The sequence below is a fragment of the Dipodomys merriami genome, unplaced genomic scaffold, assembly GCF_024711535.1.
Source record: "Dipodomys merriami isolate MVZ:Mamm:240054 unplaced genomic scaffold, mDipMer1.0.p SCAF_104, whole genome shotgun sequence".
NCBI classification, from domain to species: Eukaryota; Metazoa; Chordata; class Mammalia; order Rodentia; family Heteromyidae; genus Dipodomys; species Dipodomys merriami.
In genome coordinates, this window is record NW_027202316.1 from 4,476,979 (window position 1) to 4,499,914 (window position 22,936).

The window sequence follows — 22,936 nt, forward strand, 5'->3', positions numbered from 1 at the left end:
GAAAAATAAAGGTGAAATGCTCTTGCCATGGCTGCTATCTTCAACTGTCTAATGGAACAAAGATGACAAGTCTTCTTCCAGTAACCTGAATAAGTGCCCAGGAGGGCAACTATAGAAGAATTATTTGATCTCAGTGAAATGATGGGTGAAGAGGATTTATATTACCTAGGGCTCTGGCATTTGACTGATTATGTTCCGTGATGTCAGGTCATTTCCATGTTTCCCTGTGTTTCCCTTCATCAGTGTACTTAGGGATTTAGGCAGGTACTTGCTTTGGAAGAACTGTGATTTTGGTGTGACTGTCTTTAGCTCTTTTTGCAGCTCAGTGTCTCCCTCCCTAGAGCACTGCCCTGGGTCTGGTGGCCTCTCTTTGATTTTCCCCCAGGGTCCTGCAGTTGTGCATCGTGACTCCAGTCCCTCCCAGCAGATTGAGGGTGGATTCCCATATAGATCAAGGCTGTTGCACAGGAGACGTTTCAACACTCAGATTTCAAGGCTTGTGGAATGGTCCGTGAGAACACTTCCAAACCTAGCCCCGAGCGGGACCTGTTCTTCCTCATTCTGCAAAAAATGACCTCCAAGCCTGAAAAGATTTCATCTTCAAGTAGGATATGTGGAAGTCTCTGCCATTAACTAAGGCAAAGAAAGAAAAGCACCCACAAAAACCATGTTATTGCTGAGAAATTATATAAACAGACTATTAGTGTTTCAATTTAATCTTTTACTGGAAATCAGGCAAAATTGTGGCTGATGAAAGGGCAGCCTAGGATAGAGCCCCATGCCCAGCTCTCTTGGTGGGCTGGGGGCTCAGGAACGGCAAGATTCCCTCATATTCTGTCATCTTTGCCATGTTGCAGTGTGAAGAAGGCTTGGGTGAGCAGCTCAAGTGCACGCTGGGTACATGGCTGCCCCTTCCACCGCTGAGCTGTTCATTTGTCTCCCACTGGGAGCTGCCATTGTCACTGAGCTTTCTTGTTGAAGCCTGGCAACTGAATGGAGAGATTGCCTTAATTCCAGGGCTTCCCTGAGCCCACAGGGCTGTCCCACACCCACTGCCCTCTGGGCTTGAGGCAGCCTTCATTAATGTTCATTTGCAAGTAGCCATGTGCCCAATCCTCTGAGGACCACCGTGGGACCCCAATGAAGGAAGTGAGGTGGGCAGAGGTCAGGCCACACCACCCAGACAAAGGCTTGTGTGGCAGTTGGTGGGAGGGCAGCCCCAGCTCATCAGGCTGCCTGTCCCACCACCCAGACCCTGGGGAGTCCCTGGCCCCTGGGCCAATGTACTTACTTTCCTGAGCGCTTCCGCAGGGGAGGGCTCCTCTTGTTGTTCCTGCTCAGGACAAGTACCCGGCGGGGAGGCTCCAGCTCCCTGGATAGCTTGGAGCTAAGACAAGAAGTAGCTGGTTGGACAGCAGGCTCCACCCTGGGGGTTCCCTCCCAGGGGCCCTGGGGACTCAGGAGCTCATACACCCTTCCTTCAACAGGTCTGGTGGGAGGCTGACTCAGGCAACAGGCTCTCATGGACTGGTGCTGGGGATTCCCATGTTTGTTGCCCCCACTGCCTACCCCAGCTCACCTTTCCAATTGATTCAGGTGGTTCATATTATTAAACCAAGATACGAACTTCATGTCAGGAACTACCTCGAGCTCCTTACATGAGCCCTGTAGTTCCTTGACCAGGGCCATCACCTTGAATTCCTGGTTGAGAGAAAGGACACAGTGGTGATGGACCTGGACCAGGGCAAGGTAGGCCAGGCAGCTGACTTCAGGTCTTCACTTGGCTTCACTCTTGTCTCTCCCCAACACACTCGCCTTTCTCTACTGAGATCCAGTGCCCAACCCCAGCAAGCTGTCCTAGATCCCCAGCTCAAGGCCCCATCTCCTGACCTCTGGAGGACAAGTAATGTGACCATCCACATCAGAGGGAAGGAAGGACCTAAGGGACCCGCACAGCTGGCTGCCTGCAGAGGAAGGTGTCATTTTCTCACCTCTCGTCGTCTTTTTATGTTCAGCCAAGAGCCCTGCAGAGCAAAGAATATGTGCTAAGAAAATGCTGTTTCCACTTGGCGCCCTACCAAGTCCTTCCAGCAGAGGGCAGGCTGGGTGCACAGCTGGACTAGGATTGCTCTCAGTCTAGGGCAGGGATGCCAGGGGCCTGAGGACAGGTTGCTCACTGCTCAATTCTCTGTGGACATGGCAGAGACTGAGGCTTCAGGGACAAGGCCATGCTATTCCCACATGCTATGTCAGCTTGAGCACCTGCTGTCACACTGCCACCCTCACTGACCTCCCTCTGAGACATGGCCAAATGTCATCAGCAGCACTGAGGTCTGAGGGCATAGGGCATCATAAGTAGGATTGCTGTGGTGCTTGGCACTCTGGGGCTGGGGAGGACGTGGGCTCTTGCTGGAGGCCAAGGGGCAGGGAGAGGCTCTTTGTCCCCAATCTGCTTTCCCAGGGCTGGGGCCCTGTTCACTCACATCCTTGGAATCTTGGTCTTTGTGCAGTGAGGCCAGGTGAGTGAGGATGGTGCCCAGGTAAGGGACTGTGCCCTCGGGATACTCCTGTGGCATTGGGTGCAGAAAGATCAGAAGGGTCCTGTTAAGCTCCTCGCAAGAACCCGACTTACCCCAGTCCCATGGAGCCATCTATCTAGCAGAACTTGGGGCAAGACAGGCTCACTCCTCAATGATCCACCCTCTACCCCATACCAGAGACACAGCCCTGCATGGGGAAATCCATCTGGCCTGGTCCCCTCCAGGGCTGACACTTGACACCCATGCAAGGTCTGTGGCCCTGCCCTTCACCTGCTCCTGTGCTCTTGCATTCCTTACTGTGGTGGCTGCAATGCATTCCTGCAACATGCCATCTGAGCAGAGGCAGGGTGTAATGGGGCAATAAGGGAGTGGGCCAACTGGTCGGTTGTGTTGGGGGAAGCCCCTCAACTCCTCCTTCTAGGAAGCCCCTGGTCTCAGGCTCGCACACTACTCACCAGTTGCTGAGGCTTCCTGAGGCCTCTCTTGAGTTTCTTCCAGAGGGTCCTGTGTTTGGGCTCTTGCCTCTGGCAGCATTGAGCATAGGAGTAAAAAGCTTTCATTCTCTAACCATTCAATCCTCCAGAGTCCCTTCTTTCCATGGGGTGTGACAGCTTTGGCTTGGGCCTTTAGATCTCAGGCTCCTTGTGACCATCAGCACTGTAGCCCTGGGCAGGCTAGAGAGCCTGGCAGGGCCTGTCTCCAGGGTGGATGTGGACATTTGCGTGCCCTAAAAGATGTTTCTGTGGCTGCCTGGTCTGGAGGAACCCGCTGACCCCCGTGACTGGCAAGGCTTCCCTCCTGGGATGGGAAGGCCACCCAGAAACCAAGCCAGGGCCTGGCTTGGCGGTGCCAGGCAGGCAGGTTGTAGAGAGGCAGCCTCATCACAGGCCACACTCAGGAGGAAGCTGGACAGGAAAGTGGACATCCCCAATCCTATCACTTCCTCCAACCTCCTCAGGCACCCAGCTTGCCTCCTCTTCCACTCACTCCATTGGGTCCCCAGGGGCTTCCTGTTCCCATACAATCTATCCTAGCCCCAAGCCCATGATGGATGCTTCTAGACAAGCTATGTTGGATACTCTCCTAGAATTCCATCAGAAAGCAAATCCTCGCCCGCCCTCCCTGGACCAAAAGTTATTCCGGGGCTCATACCACCTTGTACACCTGCTCGTGGCAATACATCTTCTTCAGCTCCTGGAACGTCTTCCGACTCTCCCTGGAGGAGGGACAGAGACAAGGTGACAGATGGGAGAGGGCGAGAGAGGGGAGGAGTGTGAATGCATTGCCCATTTTGGGGCAGGACTTCATCCTAATGGGAACAGAGCTGTGCAAGGAGATCCACTGTGATCCTAAGGTCACATGGTTTGGAGCCAAGTCTTGAGGGGAAACCTCCAGTTTCACCCCAATTTCCAGTGTGGTTTTGTTTGGAAGAGCACTGCACAGACGGGTGTGGGCATGTTGTGTCCGAAGGAAAAAGTATGGCACAAAAGGAATCCCAACCACACAGGCAAATCCTAAGCAAGGTCATAGGTGTCTGAGTTGGGCAGAGCCGCAGTCCCTGCCATGGGGAATTGCCACTGGGCTCCCAGATGAGGGAGGCTAGGCTGAGGAAGCAAGGGTTGCCCAGGAGAAAGGTGCACCCACCTGCCAATCAATCTCCACGTCTTCTTCAGGCCTTGGAGCTGGCTGCTCTGCAGAGCACACATGATGGGAACGAGGGTGCAGCTGTTCCTCAGAAGGTGGCACTCCTAGGAGTGAAGAATGGGTGAGGAGAGCTGTGGAGGAAACTCCTGGGCTCCTGCTTGGCCTGGGGCTGGGCCTTTGTTACTAGGCTGAACTGGGACAGCTTGGGGGAGGGGAATGACAGTGGAAGCAGGGCAGGAATGCACACAGCCCAAGTGAGGGCAGAGTAGGAGGAGGGCTGTAAGGCTAGGCAGAGGCTGTGAGGGAGCAGGCAGCCCCCTGGTGGGAGTGGGAAAGGGAAGAAGAGCCCCCGGGCCCCTCCTGCTCTTACCAGAGCCACCTCTATCCAGTGCTGCACCACTTGGGCTCTCTCTGCTGCCTCCATGCTGTGGTCCCCGAGGCACGTGGTGATCACACAACTGGAGACCTGCTCACAGTGCTCCAGTATGGGAAGCAGAGTGGGTGCCAGGCGCTCCAGACACTCCTTTTGGTCAGCATGGACATACACATAAGTCAAAAGGTGGTAAGGGAGGAGTTTTTTGAACAGTTTCTGAAAAGATGAAATGAATGGTCAGCATGACTCTGCCCTGAGGCAGGTGTGGCAGTAGAGGTGCAAAGGAAAGCCCACACGCCCAGCCCTGCCAAGCTACTTACGATGGCCATGATGGAGAACTGATCTGCCTTCTCTTCGGGCAGCCAATCTAGCACTCGACCTGTCTCCTCATCACTGTCTAATTCCATCATGTCTAATTCCATCCGGGATGGCCCCCTGGAGGAAATCTGCACATCCTCCATCTCCACACACTCCCAGGGAGCTGGGTCTGTTTCCGCAGGCCTGTCTGCCGCACTAGCTGGTGGGCGAGCAGGCTCTTCCTCAGCAGCACAGGGCAGAACACCATCGGCGTCTTCAGCCACTGGCGGCTCAAAATAAGTAACTGGATGAATGTCCCCTCCTAAGCCTGTGTCAGTTTCCAGCTGCACAGATGGGACGGGTGCTACATCCCGGCTGGGCGGCAGAGGCTCCTGTACGGGTGGCTCTGGCTGCTCAGCACCAGACTCAAGGCAGTCAGCCTCTCCAGCAAGGGGGCAAGACTGCACTTGCTTCCCAGATGGACCGAGAGACTCCCCTTGCTCCCCAGATGGACCGAGAGACTCCACTTGCTCCCCAGATGGACCGAGAGACTCCACTTGCTCCCCAGATGGACCGAGAGACTCCACTTGCTCCCCAGATGGACCCAGAGACTCCACTTGCTCCCCAGATGGACCGAGAGACTCCACTTGCTCCCCAGATGGACCCAGAGACTCCACTTGCTCCCCAGATGGACCCAGAGACTCCACTTGCTCCCCAGATGAACCGAGAGACTCCACTTGCTCCCCAGATGGACCCAGAGACTCCACTTGCTCCCCAGATGGACCGAGAACAGACTCCAGGCTTTCATCTCCTGGAGCGTCTAGCTCTGGCCCTGAGCTGCTCACTACAATAGGTTTGGAGGGCTCTGGTTGAACTGCAGATGCGTCTCCTTCTTGGGCGGGTTGCAGAATTGGGTCACACTGGCCTTCAGGCAGCTGGGCTTCTGGAGTGGGCACTGGCATACCCTCATCACTGGCATGTATTGGTGCATCAATGGCTGGCTCTAGAGCCATTGCTACCACTGGGCTAAGTGCCCCTGGCACTGAGGGATCAGCCATTCTTCCTTCATTTGATAGAACAAGACTTGAGTATTGCAGGTCAAGATCCAGACTTGGTGCTGGAGATGGTGCAAGGCTGTGGGCCATTGGCTGACCTGCAGGTGGATTGATCTCTTCGGTCACAGTTGATCGAGGTGAGTCAGAACATCCGTCTGCATGGGGTTCTTGTTGGCGCTCCACTGCAGCTCCTGGAGCTGAGGGGGCCTCTGAGGCTACAGCTAGCTCCAGCTCTGACTGACATGGTAGTACTGCTTCTACGCAGGGTGTTGGAGCCAGTGGTTGGACAGTGATTTTCTCATAAAGCCTGGCAGTTGGTGGAACAGCTGCAAGAAAAGATCCCCTACAGCACTGCCTTCCCCTCAGTCATTCCTACGGCCACGAGACCCCTGCCTGCTGAGAAGCCCTAGTCCCTGGACTCCACCCCAGGAAGCCCTGCCAGGACAGGTTTCATGCCACGGCATCCAGGTTCCCTGGCTGTCCTGTTGATGGCCCCATGGTAGCATGGGAGCTGCCTTCAGGTGGACAAAGCTTGGAATCCCACACCTGTTCTCTCCTTTGCCAGCCCATGCTACTCACCCTCCAGCTCTGGCTCCTTCAGATGCATGTGCTCCAGCTGGCTGAGCAGAAGATGGGCCTGCTGCTCCTCCACAGAGCCATAGTGTGAATAGGTTCCCAGGTGTTGCAGGCAGGACGTGTCCGGTGCTTCAGTGCAACACGCTGGGTATACTCTCATCCACGAGTCCAATATAAAAAAGGCTCTAGATGTAGTGGGAGAAGCAGCAGAGTCAGAGATTGGGCCTCTCCTCCTCTCAGAACCCCCTCAAGCACAGGTGTGGGAGCTGGGCTCCTGGGCCTACTCCTGCCTATACCCCATGGCAGACCTGGTAACCTGGCTGCACTGCAGACATTGTCTACACAAGGGATGCTACTCCACCTACATCACAGTGAGACCCACCCCACCCACACCACCTCCTAGTGTCCCTGGGCATGCCCCCAAACAGTCATCCCTGGGGTGCTTTGTCCTCATGCATAGTGTCTCGAGAACCCAGAATGTCGTCACTCAGGTAGCATCTAGTGACCTCTATGACCTAGAGCCATGTGTGAATGGTCTTCGCCTGACTCTCAACCAGGGCACATCCTGGCCCTTGTGCACTCACGGAGGCCCCTGGAATCCTAGAGGATTGTCCATGATGACACACTGTAGGCCTCCCCGTTCTGTGTGGTCCTGAGGTTTCCCAGGGCAGGCACGTGGGACTGCCTGGTCATGGTGCCAGAAGCTTCTTCCACCCTCCTCAGGCACAGAACAAGCCAGACTAACTCCCTACATGGACACATTTCTACCTGGATTTGAGTCTTCCTTCAGGAGTGGCTGCCATTTCCTTTGCCCAGGCCTCTCCAAGGCCAGCTCTCCACTGCACCCACTCTGAAGACACATGCCTTCCCTCCTCCCCCAGGCACACTCACTGCTGCAGGTGCTCCTGCGCGCCTTCCTTCTTCTCATTGTCACGGGAATGGCTGTATCTAGGGGACACCATGAGAATGTCAAACATACTGTGTCTGCACATGATGTCTACAGTCCCAGTGGTTTTCCTAAGCACAGGATGGAGCTCAGGATGACAAGGATTTCCCTGTTCTTTCACTGAGTGGTGTCAAGCGTCTGGAAATGCATCCCCACACAAGCTGATGAGCCCACTAGCTTCCTCCCATACACCTGAACGGGCAACGGGGGAGGCAGCGTTTCCCTTGGGCTTCCTAGTGAGGTTCAGGTAGTTCAGGACCCCTAGATGGAACATATATCACCATTGTGAAGTTGGAAAAGAGTTTGCTTGCGGTCTCAGCCATGTGAGGCCTCAATGTAGAGAAGGGGGCCTTCATGAGGGAAGGGGCTTCTCCCAGCTCTGCCCACAGCCCTGCGCTCCCCGGGGTGTAAGGTCATAATGTGGACAGGCCTGTTCAGGGCCCATCCCACCGCTCCAGCCTCAGGCAGCGAGGATGTTGGTCCTAGCATGCCAGTAGCCAGGATCCAAGCAGATCCGCATTAGTGCAGCACATGCCAAGGCCTAGCCCGTGGGCCCGTCCCGAGGATCAGAGCTGGCGCTTACCTTTTATACAGCAGGTTCAATACGTGATGGGCAGTCCTGAAAGTACTATATGTCCCCAGAAATACAGGGATAAACAAGGCAGCTCCGAAGAGCAGGGCAGGCACTAAGTGGTCTACTAGCTTCTTCACTTTGCCTCCCTGCAGGTATCCTGCCTTGCAGGGATTAGGAAGGGTGGGGGCTAACACCCACTGTAATTGCTGTGAAGAAATGAGACACAGTTCAAACATGGAAACAGCAGCAAAACAGCAAATGTCTCTGGGCCATACAATGAAAATAGTCTGGGGCACACACACACACACACACACACACACACACACACACATGTATACACACCTAACTCAAGAATGTCAAATACACATGGGATCTGAGGCTGCCAGAAGGTAGGGGACTCACTCTTCCTCCACACCCTCCCTCCTCCTTGATTCACCTGTGGAGTGCAAGATGCAGTTCTGCTCAGGCGACCGGGACAGGGGATGACCCATCGCCTCCTAATGATCTCAATTTCTCCCAGTGGAGTTGTTCTGCGGAATAGTGGGCAGCAGGAGAACATCCTGCTGCCCCTCAGCTTTCCATACAACTCAGCTGGCTCAGCCGCACAGCATCCCTAAATACTGCCTGGTGCTTTGTGACACCTCTGGAGATGACAGCATCAATAGAGGGCCCCTCTGCTGAGCCTCAGCCTCAGACCAGACCTCTGCAAATGGCCTCTGGGTGCTGGCTGGGCCCCGTGACAGGTCAGGAGCAAAACTAGACACACTCCAACCTCTGTCCTCTGTCCAGTTAATGTCGTGGTAATGAGGACCACTTACTGGGCTCACACCCGATCCCTCCTTCCAGTTTAATTGTCTCCCCATGTACAAGTGCCTGTGCTTGCCTGCCTCCTCCAGTCACCCACTCACTCCTAGGGCTTCCACCCAGCACCTGCTTGAGGATGTCATACACTGAAAGGACTCTGTGCCCATCCAAGGCTTGGGAACCCTACAGCTGGTGTCCATCATTTTCACTGCACTCTTGTAGACATTCAGCCCCTGCACATTGTGTCTAGACAGAGAATAAACTGCCAACCAGTTGTCCTTGTCTAGGCCACTTATTCCTGCAGTGGGAGCCTCCTGGAGGAGGATACCAAGTTCAAGGCTAGTCTGACCTAGGCAAGAGATTCTGTCTCAAATCCATGCAAGCCAACAATGAACAAAAGAAACAAAAAGGAAATGCAAGATCTGAGCTTCACATGGGGGTGGGAATTTCACAAGTGTAGACACAGATGAGGTCTTCTCTATTTGGAAGCCTACGCATGAGACTCCAATGTTCAACACACCTATTGAGAGAGGTATACACATGACCTCACATACATTCATGGACACAACACGGATACACATTCATCCACAAAGACACAGTGGCACACCACTATGTTCATCCATGTATGTCCTCAAATGCATGCACTGGAGCGAGATGGTGAATTCAACTCTGCTGCCTGCCACAATGTTTGTGTGCTAATGAGAGGATGGGTGAAAGGTGGGACGTTGAAAAGGATGGGCTGTTTGTCCAATGTCCAACAGGATTTGAGGCCTATCTCTGGGCTCATTCGTTGAGGGGTGAGGGCATGGAGAGGTAGTGATTTCTGCACCATGTTCACTGAGGAAGAAGTGGAAAGGGCACTCAGGATCAGGCTACTGGAAGGAAATGAGTGCTACTGAGCTCCTAGGGCTCAGATTATTCTGGGGCCATGGAGCATGTGGAGAGTAGTTAGAGAGGGGCTAAAGCTTGGATGTGGAGTTTGTTGGTGTGGAGACATATGGAGATGGGAGGCCTTCACTTTTCAAGCCACAGGGAAGCGGACAGGAAGCGCCTCCACCAAGGGAAATCTTGGCAGGGGAGGGAAACCCTTGGCGTCCTTCTACCTATAGAGTCCTAGGTGCGCCCTTCCCAGTCTGCTACCTCTCCTTGGTGCTATTGTCTACCTAGCTCAAGATGTCACAGTCAGTGCCCAAGGCTCTGAGGATGGTAATTTATACTCATTGGTATTGTTCACGCATGTAGGCCAAGAAGACTGGCTTCAGCCCAACTTAGAGTCACGTGCAGGCTTTTTCACAGGAAATGGAGGCCAGAGTTTCCTGCCAGAGTTTTCTGCTACCCAGCAGAAGCACCTGAGGAAACCCTCCAACACGGTGTCTGCCACCACCACCAGGACCATGCTACTGATCCTGCTGACCATGGCGCCGATCCTGCCCTCTATCCTGATGACTCAATGCCTGGCTCTTCCTGCCTGCTCTGAGGAAGTGACCACTGTGTAAGGGCTGCAGGTAGAATCCCGGCCCATGACAAATGATGTGATGCACTTGTTCTTATTATTTTGTACTACTATAGACTCAATCTTTTTAAATTTCCCAAAGCTAGTATACCAATGACAATACTCCACCTCCCAGGCCGGTGGGGAAGAACTAAGGGAACCAGGAGTATGGCACAATCAATTCAGCTCCACCATGGGAAGTACTTGCCTTGCCCCACCTCCAGGGCCCCATTCCCGAATCTCACTCCCACAGCTGGCAGCAGCATACTCATCCTCTCTCTCTTTTTTTTAATTGTGAAAATACTGTACAGAGGGGTTACAATTACATGGGCAAGATAATGAGTACATTTCTTATCAAGCATTGTAGCCTCCTCCTTTGTTTCCCCTTCCCATCCTTTCCCATCCTCCCCCCCGCCTGCCCCACCCAATCCTCCCTGCCTCCCCACCAAAGTTGTAACGTTCGTTTTCGACATAACGACTTGTACTTCTCATTGTTGCCATGGGTCCACCTATATCCCTATTTAAATGACTTGGTTTTCCCCTTCCCCTCCACAAATTATACCGACATCAAATACAGTGAAAGCACGGGTTATGCTGTGGGGGAGGTACACACTTAATCCAGAAATTTATTACTCAATTCAAAACCTTAGACTTAAATTTCTTAATAGCAGTACTACCTCTTTATACCTATATAATATTTTAAGTAGTTTTATTTTTAAGTTTTTCACATCTCCTTTATATCCCTCCCCTTTTCTCATTATATCCACGTTCTTCTCTGAATATTTCATTTTCAAACATGTACAATTTTTAAGCTTTGAGAGTAGGACTTAGTTAACTCTCCCTGTGCCTTCCCACATCTCTCTATTCCTATTTTTACCCACATCTCTCCCTAAACCTAATAATTTCTGGTTTGCCAAATTCTTCTTTGCCCATTCTTTGTAGCCCATTAATATATAGTTGTTTGATGTTGAATAGATTTATCTGTCGAACTAGATTGTATCTGCAGACTATTGACTGTGCAAATACAGACTTTGGTTGATGCTTACCTTAAGATACTATTCTAGCGCAAAACTGGTGTTATTTTCATCCCAAATGGGCAGAGTAAGCCGGAAAAACACAAGAAAAATGGCAAGTCCGGGTATCTCAACTCCCATTCATGATAATCAGGGGACAGAACAGAAAATGAATGATCCAGAGGAGAGTTCCCAAATAGCTCTATAAACACTGCTGGCAAACATGTAAATGAAAAGATTGAAAACATACAAAGGACTCTGTATGAACGTGATAGGGAGAGAGAGGAGGCAAACCAAAGGTTTATACAGGAATATCATGAGCGTGAGGATTTGCGAGAGCAGCTTGAGAACACTCAAAGAGAAAGGCAGGAATGGTGTGAGCAGGCTGAGAACACTCAAAGGAACTACAGGAATGGCCTGAACGTGAGGAAGCTAAGCAAAGAGTAATACAGGAATTGAGAGAACAGGATGAGAATACACAAAGATCACTAAAGGCATTCATGGAATCCATTAACAAAGAGCTGAAGGAAGTCAGGGAGACCACAAAGGGAATGCTGAATGGAACCCAACAGAAGGAATGGGAGTCCAAGGAAACCATAACCAATCAACTAAGTGATTTGAGAATAAACACTGAACACCAAATTAAGGAAGTAAAGAAGCTCATACAAGATCTAAAACAAAGCTTCAACAAAGAATTTGAAGCCATCAAAGCTGACCAATTAGAAGGAAAAGAAATAAAAAACAAAGTAGAAAGTCTTGACAGCAGGTTAGACCATGCAGAAGATCGAATCTCTGGGATTGAAGACAGCCTAGATATTATAGAGAAAGAACATACAACCATCCAAGACAAGTCCAAGAAATATGATAGATCTATCCAACACTTGGAAGACACCATCAGAAGGCCTAATTGAGGATAATGGGTGTAGAGGAGCATCTAGAAACAGAAGTTAATGGTCTAGGAAATTTGTTTAACAGGATCCTAGCAGAGAACTTCCCAAACATGCAAAAAGATAGGCCTATTCAGATACAAGAAGCTTTTCGAACCCCAAATAGACCAGACCAGAATAGGACATCCCACGGTCATAGTATAATCCACACAGGATCAATTCAGACCAAGGAAAAGATCCTTAAAGCTGTCAAGGAAAAAAGATTAATCACCTATAAAGGGAAACCAATTAGAATCACCTCAGACTTCTCAGCAGAGACAATCAAAGCAAGAAGAGCCTGGAATGATGTATGCCATGCCCTAAAGACAAACAACTATCAACCAAGAATACTGTACGCAGCTAAACTCTCCTTCATAACTCTCCTTCCATAGCAAAGAAAAATTGAAACAATATATCTCCACCAAACCACCCCTACAAAAGATTCTTAAAGATGTCCTACACATAGAAAACCAACAAGACCACAATAAAGGCCAAGAAACCGCACCCAAACTGAGAATCCAAGAACCATAGGAGGAACCCAGTAGCTGCAGCCCCCAAGAAGGTGGATGACATGGCAGGAACTCCCAAATACCTCTCAGTCCTATCTCTCAACATTAACGGACTTAACTCTTCAATTAAGTGACATAGACTGTCTAGCTGGATTAAAAAAAACAAGATCCTCATCCTCTTTCTCCAACATGTTTAATGGTAAGAATGGAGGCAAGCAGCTGAGAACATCCAACTGTGATGCAGTGCTGGCGGTGCCCACCGCTTCCTCTCCTACTTCTCCAAACAGCAGCAGCTCTCGACCCCCTCTGCCAGCACCAGGCAGTGCAGGACATGCTTCCTTTCTGCAGCCAGTCCCTTCTCAGAGACCTGCCCCGAGAACTTCTGCACAAACAGATCTTGCTCTTTCTGGAAAATGACCTCCGTGACACCTCTATTTGGTACATTCTCCAGGGATCAAGATTTGAAATGGAAGCTTAAATGTCTGTTTTCTGGAAACCAGGCCCTTTCTCCTCAAGCCAGGTTAGTAGATTGCAAAATGACTAGAGTAAGCCTCATTTTAGACAGCGCATGGTGGGGAGCAGGTGGGGAGGCTGGCCCACCTTCTACAGACATGGCCTCACTGTGCACCCAGCTTCCTTCCTTGCAGCGGTGGATCAATGAGGTCACTCAGTGACATCCAAATGTCCATCACACTGCAGGCCATTGTGAACTGTGTTTCCAACTTTGCTGCCATCTGCTCTTGACATATTTGGCCCCGGATAGCAGAATGGACTCAATAACTTTTGTGGAAACAAGTTAGTCATTCAGGCCTTTTCTTCTGTGATCATTCTGGGCCTTGATCTCAGGGTCTGGGCACTGTCTCTAAGCCTATGTACTGAAGGTTAGGTTAGTGCTCTCTATCACTTCAATACAGCTCCACATATGGCTCTTTTGGTGTTGATTTGGAAATAACAGTCTCCTGGACTTTCCTGTAGGCACAGGGTTCAAATGGAGTCTTGAGAGCTCAACCACCTGGATAGCGAGAATTTCAGAAGGAAGCAAAGCCACCAGTACCAGGCTGGTCAGGACTTTTTACCTGGCATTTTACTGATCCTTCCAGGGGTTCACACAGGGAAGACAGGCAATCCAAGTACCACCTGCAATTGGTGCAAACTTCTTCATCGCAGTGTGAACAGTCGGTGAGGAAGAATTCTTAGTGTTCTTCTACTCACATTCTCATGACTCTCTCAACCCAATCATGCCAGAAAATACCAACTCTTGGGTCCAAAGCAGACCCCTTTGTTTCCATTCTGTTTCCCACTGAAACTCACATGAGAGCTCCTGAAAACCTACAATCCAAGTAGGAAAAACGTCAATTCTCCAAATTGTGACCCCTTTCTGTGGGTTGTTTCTCTCCGGATAGTAGGGAAGAGCTGTGATGTGTGCCTGTGCAATAGCGAGAACATTTTCCTAGGTAAATTCTGTCCTAAAGGAAGGATCTGGTCCATTCATGATCTGAGTGTGTACGGCAACTGATGCCATCCAGTCCCACAGAGCCAGGCCTGGGCTCACTGAAGGGGCTCCTCTGTGGCATCACTCAGGAATATTTACAGATGCAAATATTCCCCAACCAGGGCACTGACAGGTCATTCTTCTCTTTGCAGGAAGCTGCCCAACCACATCCACACCTGTGTCAGCATGTCAGCACCTGTCTGTAGGCATGGCTGAGGTGGCCATTTTCGCAAGTCCTGAAGAACCAGGCAGAGCACAGGCCTGAGATCGTCCTTCCACAGCATCCTGAGGACCTAGATACAGGTGTTTTTGTCACTACTTCTATACTGGATATTCACATGAGTTGGTCTTGAACAAACTCTGAATGCACACTTTTACAAAATTTAAACACAGCCACTGAATTAGGAGGGACTAGGGTTTGGGAGTAAGTGCAGGCAACACATCTTCCCTACGGCATGTGAGGACTGTGACAAGGTGCCGACAGTACCACTGGTGGTCTGTACTTGTTTCTGTGTGCTTCCAGCATGGCCGGGGAGAATGCACACAGCGTGAGGGCTGAAGAAAGGCAACTGAGGTGAATTGCAGAGCTTCTATCAGTTTGTGATTGAGTAGGAAATGCAGACTTGGTCCTTTGCTTGTGGACCTGGCTGGGGAGGTACTGAAACCTAAGAAGCAGTTCTGTCCTAGTACAATAGGTCACTAGGGGCATGTCTGCCCACCCTCCCTGTACTGGCAGCCTGCTTTGGCTGCATGAGGAAAGCAGCCTCTGCCATTGCTCACTCCTGATGCTATGATGTCTGACTCACCACAAGCCTATCACAACCGAGCCTGGACTGAAGAGGCTGGAAGCCAGCCAAAACACACCTTTCCTCCTTGAAACAGTTTCTCTCAGTCACTTGTTATAGACAAGGAAAGTCCAACCACTTCCTTGTGAAGTCTCTTACCTTCTGAGTCTCAGTTGCCCCTTCAGTGAATCAGTACAAAGACTGAGTCAGAAAATACAGGAAAAGGCCAGGCCATTCCGTGGCAGGGTAATATATGAGGATCCCACTTCTGGGCATTTACCTAAATGATCACAAACAAGGCCATAGTAAAGCTACCAGCACAAATATGTTTATTGCAGCATTAGTCACCAAAGCTGAGATATGGAACCAACCCAGGTGCCCCTCAGTAGATGAGTGGATTAAGAAAATGTGGTGTATATATATATATATATATATATATATATATATATATATATATGCACACACACACACATATATGTATGTATAAACACACATATATGTAATCATATATACATATAAAATGGAATTTTATTCCATCAATAAGAATGGCACAACCCCATTTATTAGGAAATGGAAAGACTTGGAAAAATCATATTAAGTGGAGTAAGCCAGACCCAAAGAAATATAAGTCTCATGGTTTCCCTTATTTGAAATAATTACTATACATCTAGGATAATTTTATCAGGTGAGCTGAAAACCTCAAAAGCTATGAACATATGACCATATAAAATGGTGTTAAGTGAAATGAACCCCAAGATATGGGCAAAAGTGATGTTTCTTTGTTGTAATTTTAAAGTACTATGTGATCTTTTGGTTTCCTTTCTATGTTCTTCCCCTGTTGTCACTGCATTTGATTTTGGTACCCTGAATCTTGTATATACATTTCTCTACTTTGGGGAGGGTAAGGGGAATAACAAAACATTGAAGCAAGGACATCAGAGGACCCATTGCAACAATGATCCCCACAAGACAGTATATTGGAAATGAATGTTAAAACTTCAGGGTGGGAGGAGGAGTGAGGGAGGTGGAGGAGGAAAAGGACAGTGGGAGAACAACAAGGGAGGGGGTAACAATGCTCAACAAGAAATGTACTCATTACCTTACTCATGTAACTGTAACCCCTCTGTACAGCATCTGTACAATACAATAAAATCAATTACTTGTTTTTTAAAGGTCAGGCCATGGTGCTCCTGTGACATTGCCTTCTACTGCATTTGTACAGCAGGGATTGGAGGATGACCCCAGCTTTTCTAGGCATTTGATGGGCAACTTTCATGATCACCCTGTGTTCTCATTCACTCAACTACACTGTCTGAAGGTACCTTAAGGAATTCTGTCCTAAGACAACAGTTATCGGTACCTCTAATTGTATGATGATAAGCTCCAGACAGATGCCATGTTTGAGCTGAAGTGTCTCATTCTAACTTGTAGAATGGGATAAGCTGGGAGGGAGGGAGAAAATAACTGGAAACATGCGAATGCTCACTGAAGGGTTAAAGTCCTTGAGGCAGTGACCATTTGTTGCTCGTTTCAGAGCAGAGCAACACGTGGTGCTAAACCACCTGGTTGTATGCCTTTATAAGACCTGCAAATCCTTAACTTGGGGCTCTCCTAGGCTCCGCTGTGTCAGAGTGTAGGATGAGGTCCGAGCTGCAGCCCGCCTAAATACAACCTCAAAACAGCTGTAAAGTTGACTCTCGGTGGTCTTCTTGGTGGGGGTCCTGCAACCTAGGCATAACACTCACTTCCACGGCACCATCAGAAGCCAGGACTGCATTCACAGGCTAGGATAGCTAAGAGTCATTGGATGTAAATAAACTTTAGGTAATATAAACAGTCTGATCTATCTCAGAATGTTTATCATGTCTTCAGATATGAGGCATTGCAGAATGGCAAGATGTTTCTCACACCTCCATTTCCTCATCCGTAAAGCTACATGAAGGGAGCTAGGAGCAGGGGTGCAGGCCCCGAGTCCCAGTTACTGGGGAGGCTGAGGCATGAGGATCACTTGAGCCAACTACATCAGGATCCTCCTGGGAAATGCAGTGAGAGGCCAATCTCTAAATTGAGTATGCAAATAAAGAAGTATACAGTAAAAATTCTAGTACTTGACTTCATCAACATGCTTCAATTCTGTAAGCACCTATTCACTTACTGGACAATGGAGCCAACACAAGTGGGACTAATTTCTAGTCTTTGCAAGCTGTCAGCTCTGCTGTGGTGGGACAACTGGCTGTGTCCCTTGGGGTTTTCTCTGTTGTCACCCTTGCATACAATGGACACAGCCCGAAGTCTCCTTTTCGTCAGGTTTCTCAGGAGTTACCATCTGTCCTTGGTCTCTAGGTGCACAGTCATTTGCATATACTGCTCCTCTTCTTGCTCTTCCAAAGTGGCAGACACCAGAGAAAGCTCACCCAACAGGGATACCAGCCAGGTCAGGCGAGAGATGCCACTAAATGCAGGAAAGCCAAACTGCCCTTCTTCCATTGGGCCAGCTGTGGGCAATCACAGGTGCTGTGAGGACTAGGATGAAGAGAATATCTGAGAACAGGCAGGACCCAGGTGCATGGGAGAACACATGGACAGGGGGACCTTGCCTTACCATGCGGCTAACTGTAGCCTCACAACAGCAAGTCCCTTGTAGGTTTGAACTTCAATTTTGCTAGTAAAATTAGACATGCTACTGGCAATAGCACACAATTCAGCTACACACAATGATAACTTGTAGAATGGGATAAGCTGGGAGGGAGAGAGAAAATATAGTCAGTTTACCTGTCTACTTAGGTAGATACACACACACACACACACACACACACACACACATTGCAGGGTGATCCCCTGTATTACAGATTGTAACCATTAATTCCCTGCTAGACATGGTAGCCCCCCCAAAAAATAATGCCCACCAAGTTTCAAACATGCCACTGGGGAAATGTGGTCCTAGCTTCAAGCCTTCAAGTCTCCCAATATTCCAGACAAGAGGAATTGCCCAGGTTGAGGCAATGAGTCAGGGACAGTTCAAGTCTTAAACTTTGATCTCTAGGAAGCCAGTACCACAAAGAACCGAGCAGGAGACAATGTCAGAGTTCATGCTGGAATGAGCAAATCTGATTTTGAGCTCAGATTCTAATTTGGGGGCAATGCATTCATCAAATGCTTCCTACATTTCTACAGAATTATGAGGGTAGCTCGTCCATGAGGCAGTGCCCTTGTTCCATCTGTGTCTCCCCCTCCCGGATCTCACTCGGATCCATTCTGCATCCTGGCTCTTCTCCCAGAAGGCAGAGAAGAGGCAGCATCATGAATCTCAGGCTCCCAGCTGTGCCACCTGCTGGACAAGCCTTCTATGTCACTGGCACCCGAGGCTCCACACTCATGCTTTGCCCTCCCGACAGGGGGCCACCCAGTCCATAGGAAGGATCTGCTATTTCACAGGAGCAGCAATGGCCTCCCCTTTCTCCCCTTTCTCCAGTAAGACAACTTGGTCAGTGGAGTGTGACTACTCTGCTAGGAAATATGGGAAGTTTCTCTCGTCCCACCTCTCCCATTTTCCTCTTGCTTTTTATTTACTTGGTTGCATTTTTAGCACGAGACATAGAAGAATACCTCATGCTAGAAAGAACTGGAGCCTTCTTTCTAACTTTAATATGTCTAAAGAGCTCTCCATGAAATCCAAGGTTGTGCACATTTTTGGTAAACACTTCGTTTCTTTTCCTGGTTATTTAAAATGTCTTTTTTTCTTCATAACTCAATAGCAATCTATCTAAAAGATTTTCCTGATATCAACAAAATTTTCTAAACATCACTGAAGAGAGAAATCCAAAAGCTTAAAAAATCTCTGTTATATACTACCAGATCAACTATGGTAAATTTAAATTTTTTTTTAGTTGGATGGGGACAAAAACTCTGGAGTTGCACATCTAAAGCAAATACCTCTGTACCTGTAGGTGTGAGATTAGAACTCTAGCAGGAAGCAGGGCTTGCTTACCCGAATATACGCATCTTGGTGATGTTTGGCGAAGTACAGCATGTTGTTAAGAGCCAGCATCCCAGGAGGAGTCTGGGTGAAGTCCATGGCAGGGTTGACATGATTCTGCAATAAAAAATCAAGTACTAAGTGAAGTTAATTCTTCAGCAGTCTTTGCCAATCACAGCATGGGGGAAGACAATGGAGGTGCACCTTGCCCACCTCAAGACTGAAGGTTAAGTTCCCAATGACCAACTATGTCAACCTATTGGGATTGGCAGAGGAACTTCTTCAAGCTCTGTGGGCTCAGCTAAATCACTTTTTATAACCCAGGGCTGGAAACCCAGTTAAAGATCGAAACACAGGATCATCCTTAGTCACGTCACATTTCAAGGAAAAGAAAATAACACGCAAGTTCAATCTCTGGCAGCTGCATTGAAGTGAAGCCAGTGGCACAGGGCGAGAAATATCTGGGCTGGAGTGACTCTGCATCCATTTCAGGAGCTGACTGAAGGGAGCCATTACTCCCGGATCTGACCCATCCTCAAGCTTATGCATGAAGGTCGGTCTGGCCACGCCTATCCATCGGCTTTGTAAACTGTCTTGGAGACACAGTCCCCAGGCCTCTACAGGCACTGCGCTCATATCTGACCTGTGTAGTCTGCTGACACTAGCATGTTTCTGAGGATTGTGTCTGGCATGATGGACTCCACATATGGCCCAATGTTACCAATGTGCCTAACCAAAGAGCAGGCCTGGCTCAGACAAATATTTGTGTATGCATGACATTAATTGATCAATGAACACTATGACAGCTCTTCGGGCAACAAACAGCTCAGTCACACCAAACACTGCACTGAAAAGCAGATCTGAACAGTGAATGATTGAGAGGAAGTGATGTTTTCCATTTTTTTTTCCTGTTGAACACATGAAAAGAACATCCAAGTGGGGTGCTGTGGTATATTCCTGTAAGCCCAGCGTGTGGGAGACTGAGGCAGACGGATGGGGAGCTCCATATCATGACAACCTGTGCCAGCAGAACAAAGGGTGAGGATGTAGCTTAGTGGTAGAACAGTGTGCCTAGCATGCCCAAGGCACTGGTTCAATTCTCAGTGTTGCACAGAGTCAAAGGCAATTTGTTGTTGAGGACTGTAGGTAGAAATGCTACACATTTTTTTCAATTTTATTTTCTTGTACAGATGTACAGAGGGGTTACAGTTATATGAGTAAGGTAATGAGTACATTTCTTGTTGAGCATTGTTACCCCCTCCCTTGTTGTTCTCCCACTATCCCTTCCCTCTCCCAACTCCCTCACTCCTCTCCTCCCCCCAAAGTTGTAAAGTTCATTTCCAATATACTGTATTGTGGTTATCAAGGTTGCAATGGGTCATCCTGTGTCCTTGTTTCAGTGTTTTATCATATTGGACTTGTATCTAAGTTTGCTGAATTTATCTAGTAGTTCTCACCATGTATTTGGTGACATCATTAGGATTTTTCTGTACATAAAAGTGCATCATCTACAAATAACTTGATTTCCTTCTTTCCTGTATACATGACTGTCATTTCTTTCTTTTGTCTAATTGCTCTGACTTGTAATTCTAGCTCTATGCTGAATAGGAGCTGGGGGTGGGGAGGTATCGAATTTCACTACAAAAATAACAGCCATGTGAGATTAAGCATGTGTTAATTAAGTAGATTTAACTATTCCACAATGTTTATTTATTTCAACATATACTATACATGAGAAAATCACACATGACATTTGTCAGTGTAAAAATATTTTTAAACTGTTCAACGATTATTAATGACAACTGCTTTCACCTCACAATCTGGAAAACTTGCATATTTTCATTTTGACTCTTTGTTACATTTTTAATAATCACTTTGAGTTCTTTTCCCTCCTTTCCTCCCTCCCCACCTCCTTTTCTTTTATGCTGGGATAAATTCTAGTCTAACAGCATTTTTTTTCTTATTTGTGTACAGGAAGGCCTTCTTATGTAAGGTTCAAACCACCCACACTTTGCTATATTATTAAAGTGTACACCTAAACTATTTTCCTAAAGCTGATTTGAAAACTTGCTTATGAGCTGATAAATGACAGCTCCAGGCCACAGCTCCTGCTTCAAAACCACACAAGTTCACCACATCCAAACAGTACCAAAGTACTGAGTACAATATGTTACATTTTAACATTTCCTCCTCATTCATTTATTAAAATGTTGGAAAGTTTTTAGAATACTCAAATACTATGACGAGAAAGAGAGAGAGAGAGAGAGAGAGAGAGAGAGAGAGAGAGAGAGAGAGAGAGAGAGAGAGAGAGAGAGAGAGAGAGAGAGCGCGCATAAATCATACGGTGTGTCTCATACAGTGTGTCACACTGTGGTTCAGCTGGGTTTGACATGCCTCATTCACTGTGGTGAAGGACCAACTCCTATACTATAGCGGTAACAGGGGAAACAATATCCATTATTGGAAATGGACAACCAGAGAATTCACCACAAGAGCCATTTGTACTTAAATGATCTCCTAGGCAGAGTGATTTAGTAGAGTTTAGTGGAATTTCTCCCATTGTATACACACTGGTACTTGGAGGCATGAGATTTTCATGAACCTAAGTGACATAGAAAAGTTGCCTTTCTGAGGGCTTCCACTGCAGAGAACCTGACATGTGTGAAGACTCAGAATAACGCAGCCACCTGGTCCTCTTGTGGTATCCACATGACTGACGAGGAAACCAAGTTCACCAGCTCCCGGCCCTCCCTACTTGTCTGTGAACAAGTACACAGGACTTCTGTAGACAATGCATTTCAACCATCCATCTCCTGTCCCTACTTTTCCCCTTCCTACCAGTATGACAAGCCAGATGCATTTATTTTATTTTGGCACTGCCAACATTGGACTTTCATAGACCGACAAAAGTTTATTTGACATCAGCTAATCAATACGAGCCATCCCGAAGCACAGGCCAGCCAGTAAAGGAAAGGGCGTCAGACATAAAAGAGAAAACCGTGACATTTATTTCAGACCTACTGCTAGTATCGATTTATCAATGTAATCCCAAAATAAATACACATGGAAATGAGGGGAGAAAAATAAATTTCTCTGAATCTAATTCCAACAACTCTCTAAAACACTAGGTAGATGAAGATGACCATGTAAAATCCCCATGGCTCAGCCATCATCAAACTTGTTTGAGTTTAGCATCTACAATCCCCAGTGAAGACACTTTGCATCAATCACACCCATCCTTGGGCACCTGGGTGATCAAAGAAGTTACAACTGTTCTCCAAAGATCCTTCCAGTTAAAAACCAACATAGCTACAGGACTGTAAACATTCACATACAGCAAGACCAAAGGAGGATATTCTTAGGGGAGAGGAACTCAAAGGCACAATGCCTATGTATATCTGATCATATAAAACCATATTTATCGATGTGACCCCTAGAAAATGGAAACAAGAGGTATTTTGTTGCTTTTTTGTTTTCTTTCCTTTTTGTCTTGTTTCTTTATTTGGGAGGGTAAGTGGAGAGCACAGAAATAGAGGGACAAAAGGTGAACAAATGGGGCAGTGGTACTCACTAGACACTATGCCCCCCCAAACCTCCCCCCCCCCGCCACAAACACCAGACACCAGACCAAAGTCCTTCACATTTGCAACGAACCATGTCCTAACTGTCTCCAGCAAATAGGCTCTTGCCACACAAAAGCCAATTTGAAAATTGCTTTTGATGTAGATTATGAAACATCAGTGCATTTTTATATAAAACTAAACTAACCTTTTCTAGTTGGGAATGAGCTATGTTCCGTCTCTTTCTGATTCTGGCTCTCATTCTTCCAACCTGTGGATGGGGATGGAAGGGAAAAACGGGAAAGAGCAAAGGAAGGGGTGACAATGTCCCAAAAGAAATGTACTTATCACTTGACCCATGTAACCGTAACTCA

The 22,936-nt window shown here is 48.2% G+C and overlaps 2 protein-coding genes across 4 annotated transcripts in view; both read right to left on the minus strand.

The window, feature by feature from the left end:
- Positions 1 to 700: 700 nt before the first annotated feature.
- Positions 701 to 10,690, minus strand: LOC138811060 (uncharacterized). Of its 3 annotated transcripts, XM_069998580.1 has the most exons (14): positions 8,442 to 10,684; positions 8,015 to 8,211; positions 7,377 to 7,433; positions 6,489 to 6,670; positions 4,878 to 6,235; positions 4,555 to 4,773; positions 4,185 to 4,288; positions 3,696 to 3,756; positions 2,996 to 3,064; positions 2,484 to 2,567; positions 1,992 to 2,024; positions 1,580 to 1,701; positions 1,292 to 1,387; positions 701 to 989 (listed from the first exon to the last, which is right to left on the minus strand). In XM_069998580.1, the coding sequence occupies exons 1-14, from the start codon at positions 8,562 to 8,564 to the stop codon at positions 764 to 766; spliced, it is 2,931 nt and encodes a 976-aa protein (XP_069854681.1). In that variant the 5' UTR covers positions 8,565 to 10,684; the 3' UTR covers positions 701 to 763. The 3 variants fall into 3 exon arrangements, with proteins under 3 accessions (XP_069854681.1, XP_069854690.1, XP_069854697.1); XM_069998589.1 differs by lacking the exon at positions 2,996 to 3,064 and having other exon boundaries at positions 8,442 to 10,685; XM_069998596.1 differs by lacking the exon at positions 1,580 to 1,701 and having other exon boundaries at positions 860 to 989; positions 8,442 to 10,690.
- Positions 10,691 to 17,195: 6,505 nt separating this feature from the next.
- Positions 17,196 to 22,936, minus strand: part of LOC138811114 (engulfment and cell motility protein 1-like) — a 203,869-nt gene continuing 198,128 nt past the window's right edge. The window contains exons 11-13 of the mRNA XM_069998723.1: positions 19,015 to 19,119; positions 17,629 to 17,765; positions 17,196 to 17,549 (exon numbers count right to left, since the gene is read on the minus strand). Coding sequence (XP_069854824.1) covers positions 17,462 to 17,549; positions 17,629 to 17,765; positions 19,015 to 19,119 — 330 coding nt within the window. The 3' untranslated portion in view covers positions 17,196 to 17,461. The remainder of the gene's footprint in view (positions 17,550 to 17,628; positions 17,766 to 19,014; positions 19,120 to 22,936) is intronic.

Coding starts and splice junctions, on each gene's coding strand:
- LOC138811060 (XM_069998580.1), bottom strand. CDS start 8,564: ATGTTCTCCTGCTGCCCACTATTCCGCAGAACAACTCCACTGGGAGAA. Junction 3,757..4,184: donor ACGTGGAGATTGATTGGCAG/GTGGGTGCACCT, acceptor TCCCTCCTCCAG/GGAGAGTCGGAAGACGTTCC. Junction 990..1,291: donor CTGCGGAAGCGCTCAGGAAA/GTAAGTACATTG, acceptor CTCTCCATTCAG/TTGCCAGGCTTCAACAAGAA.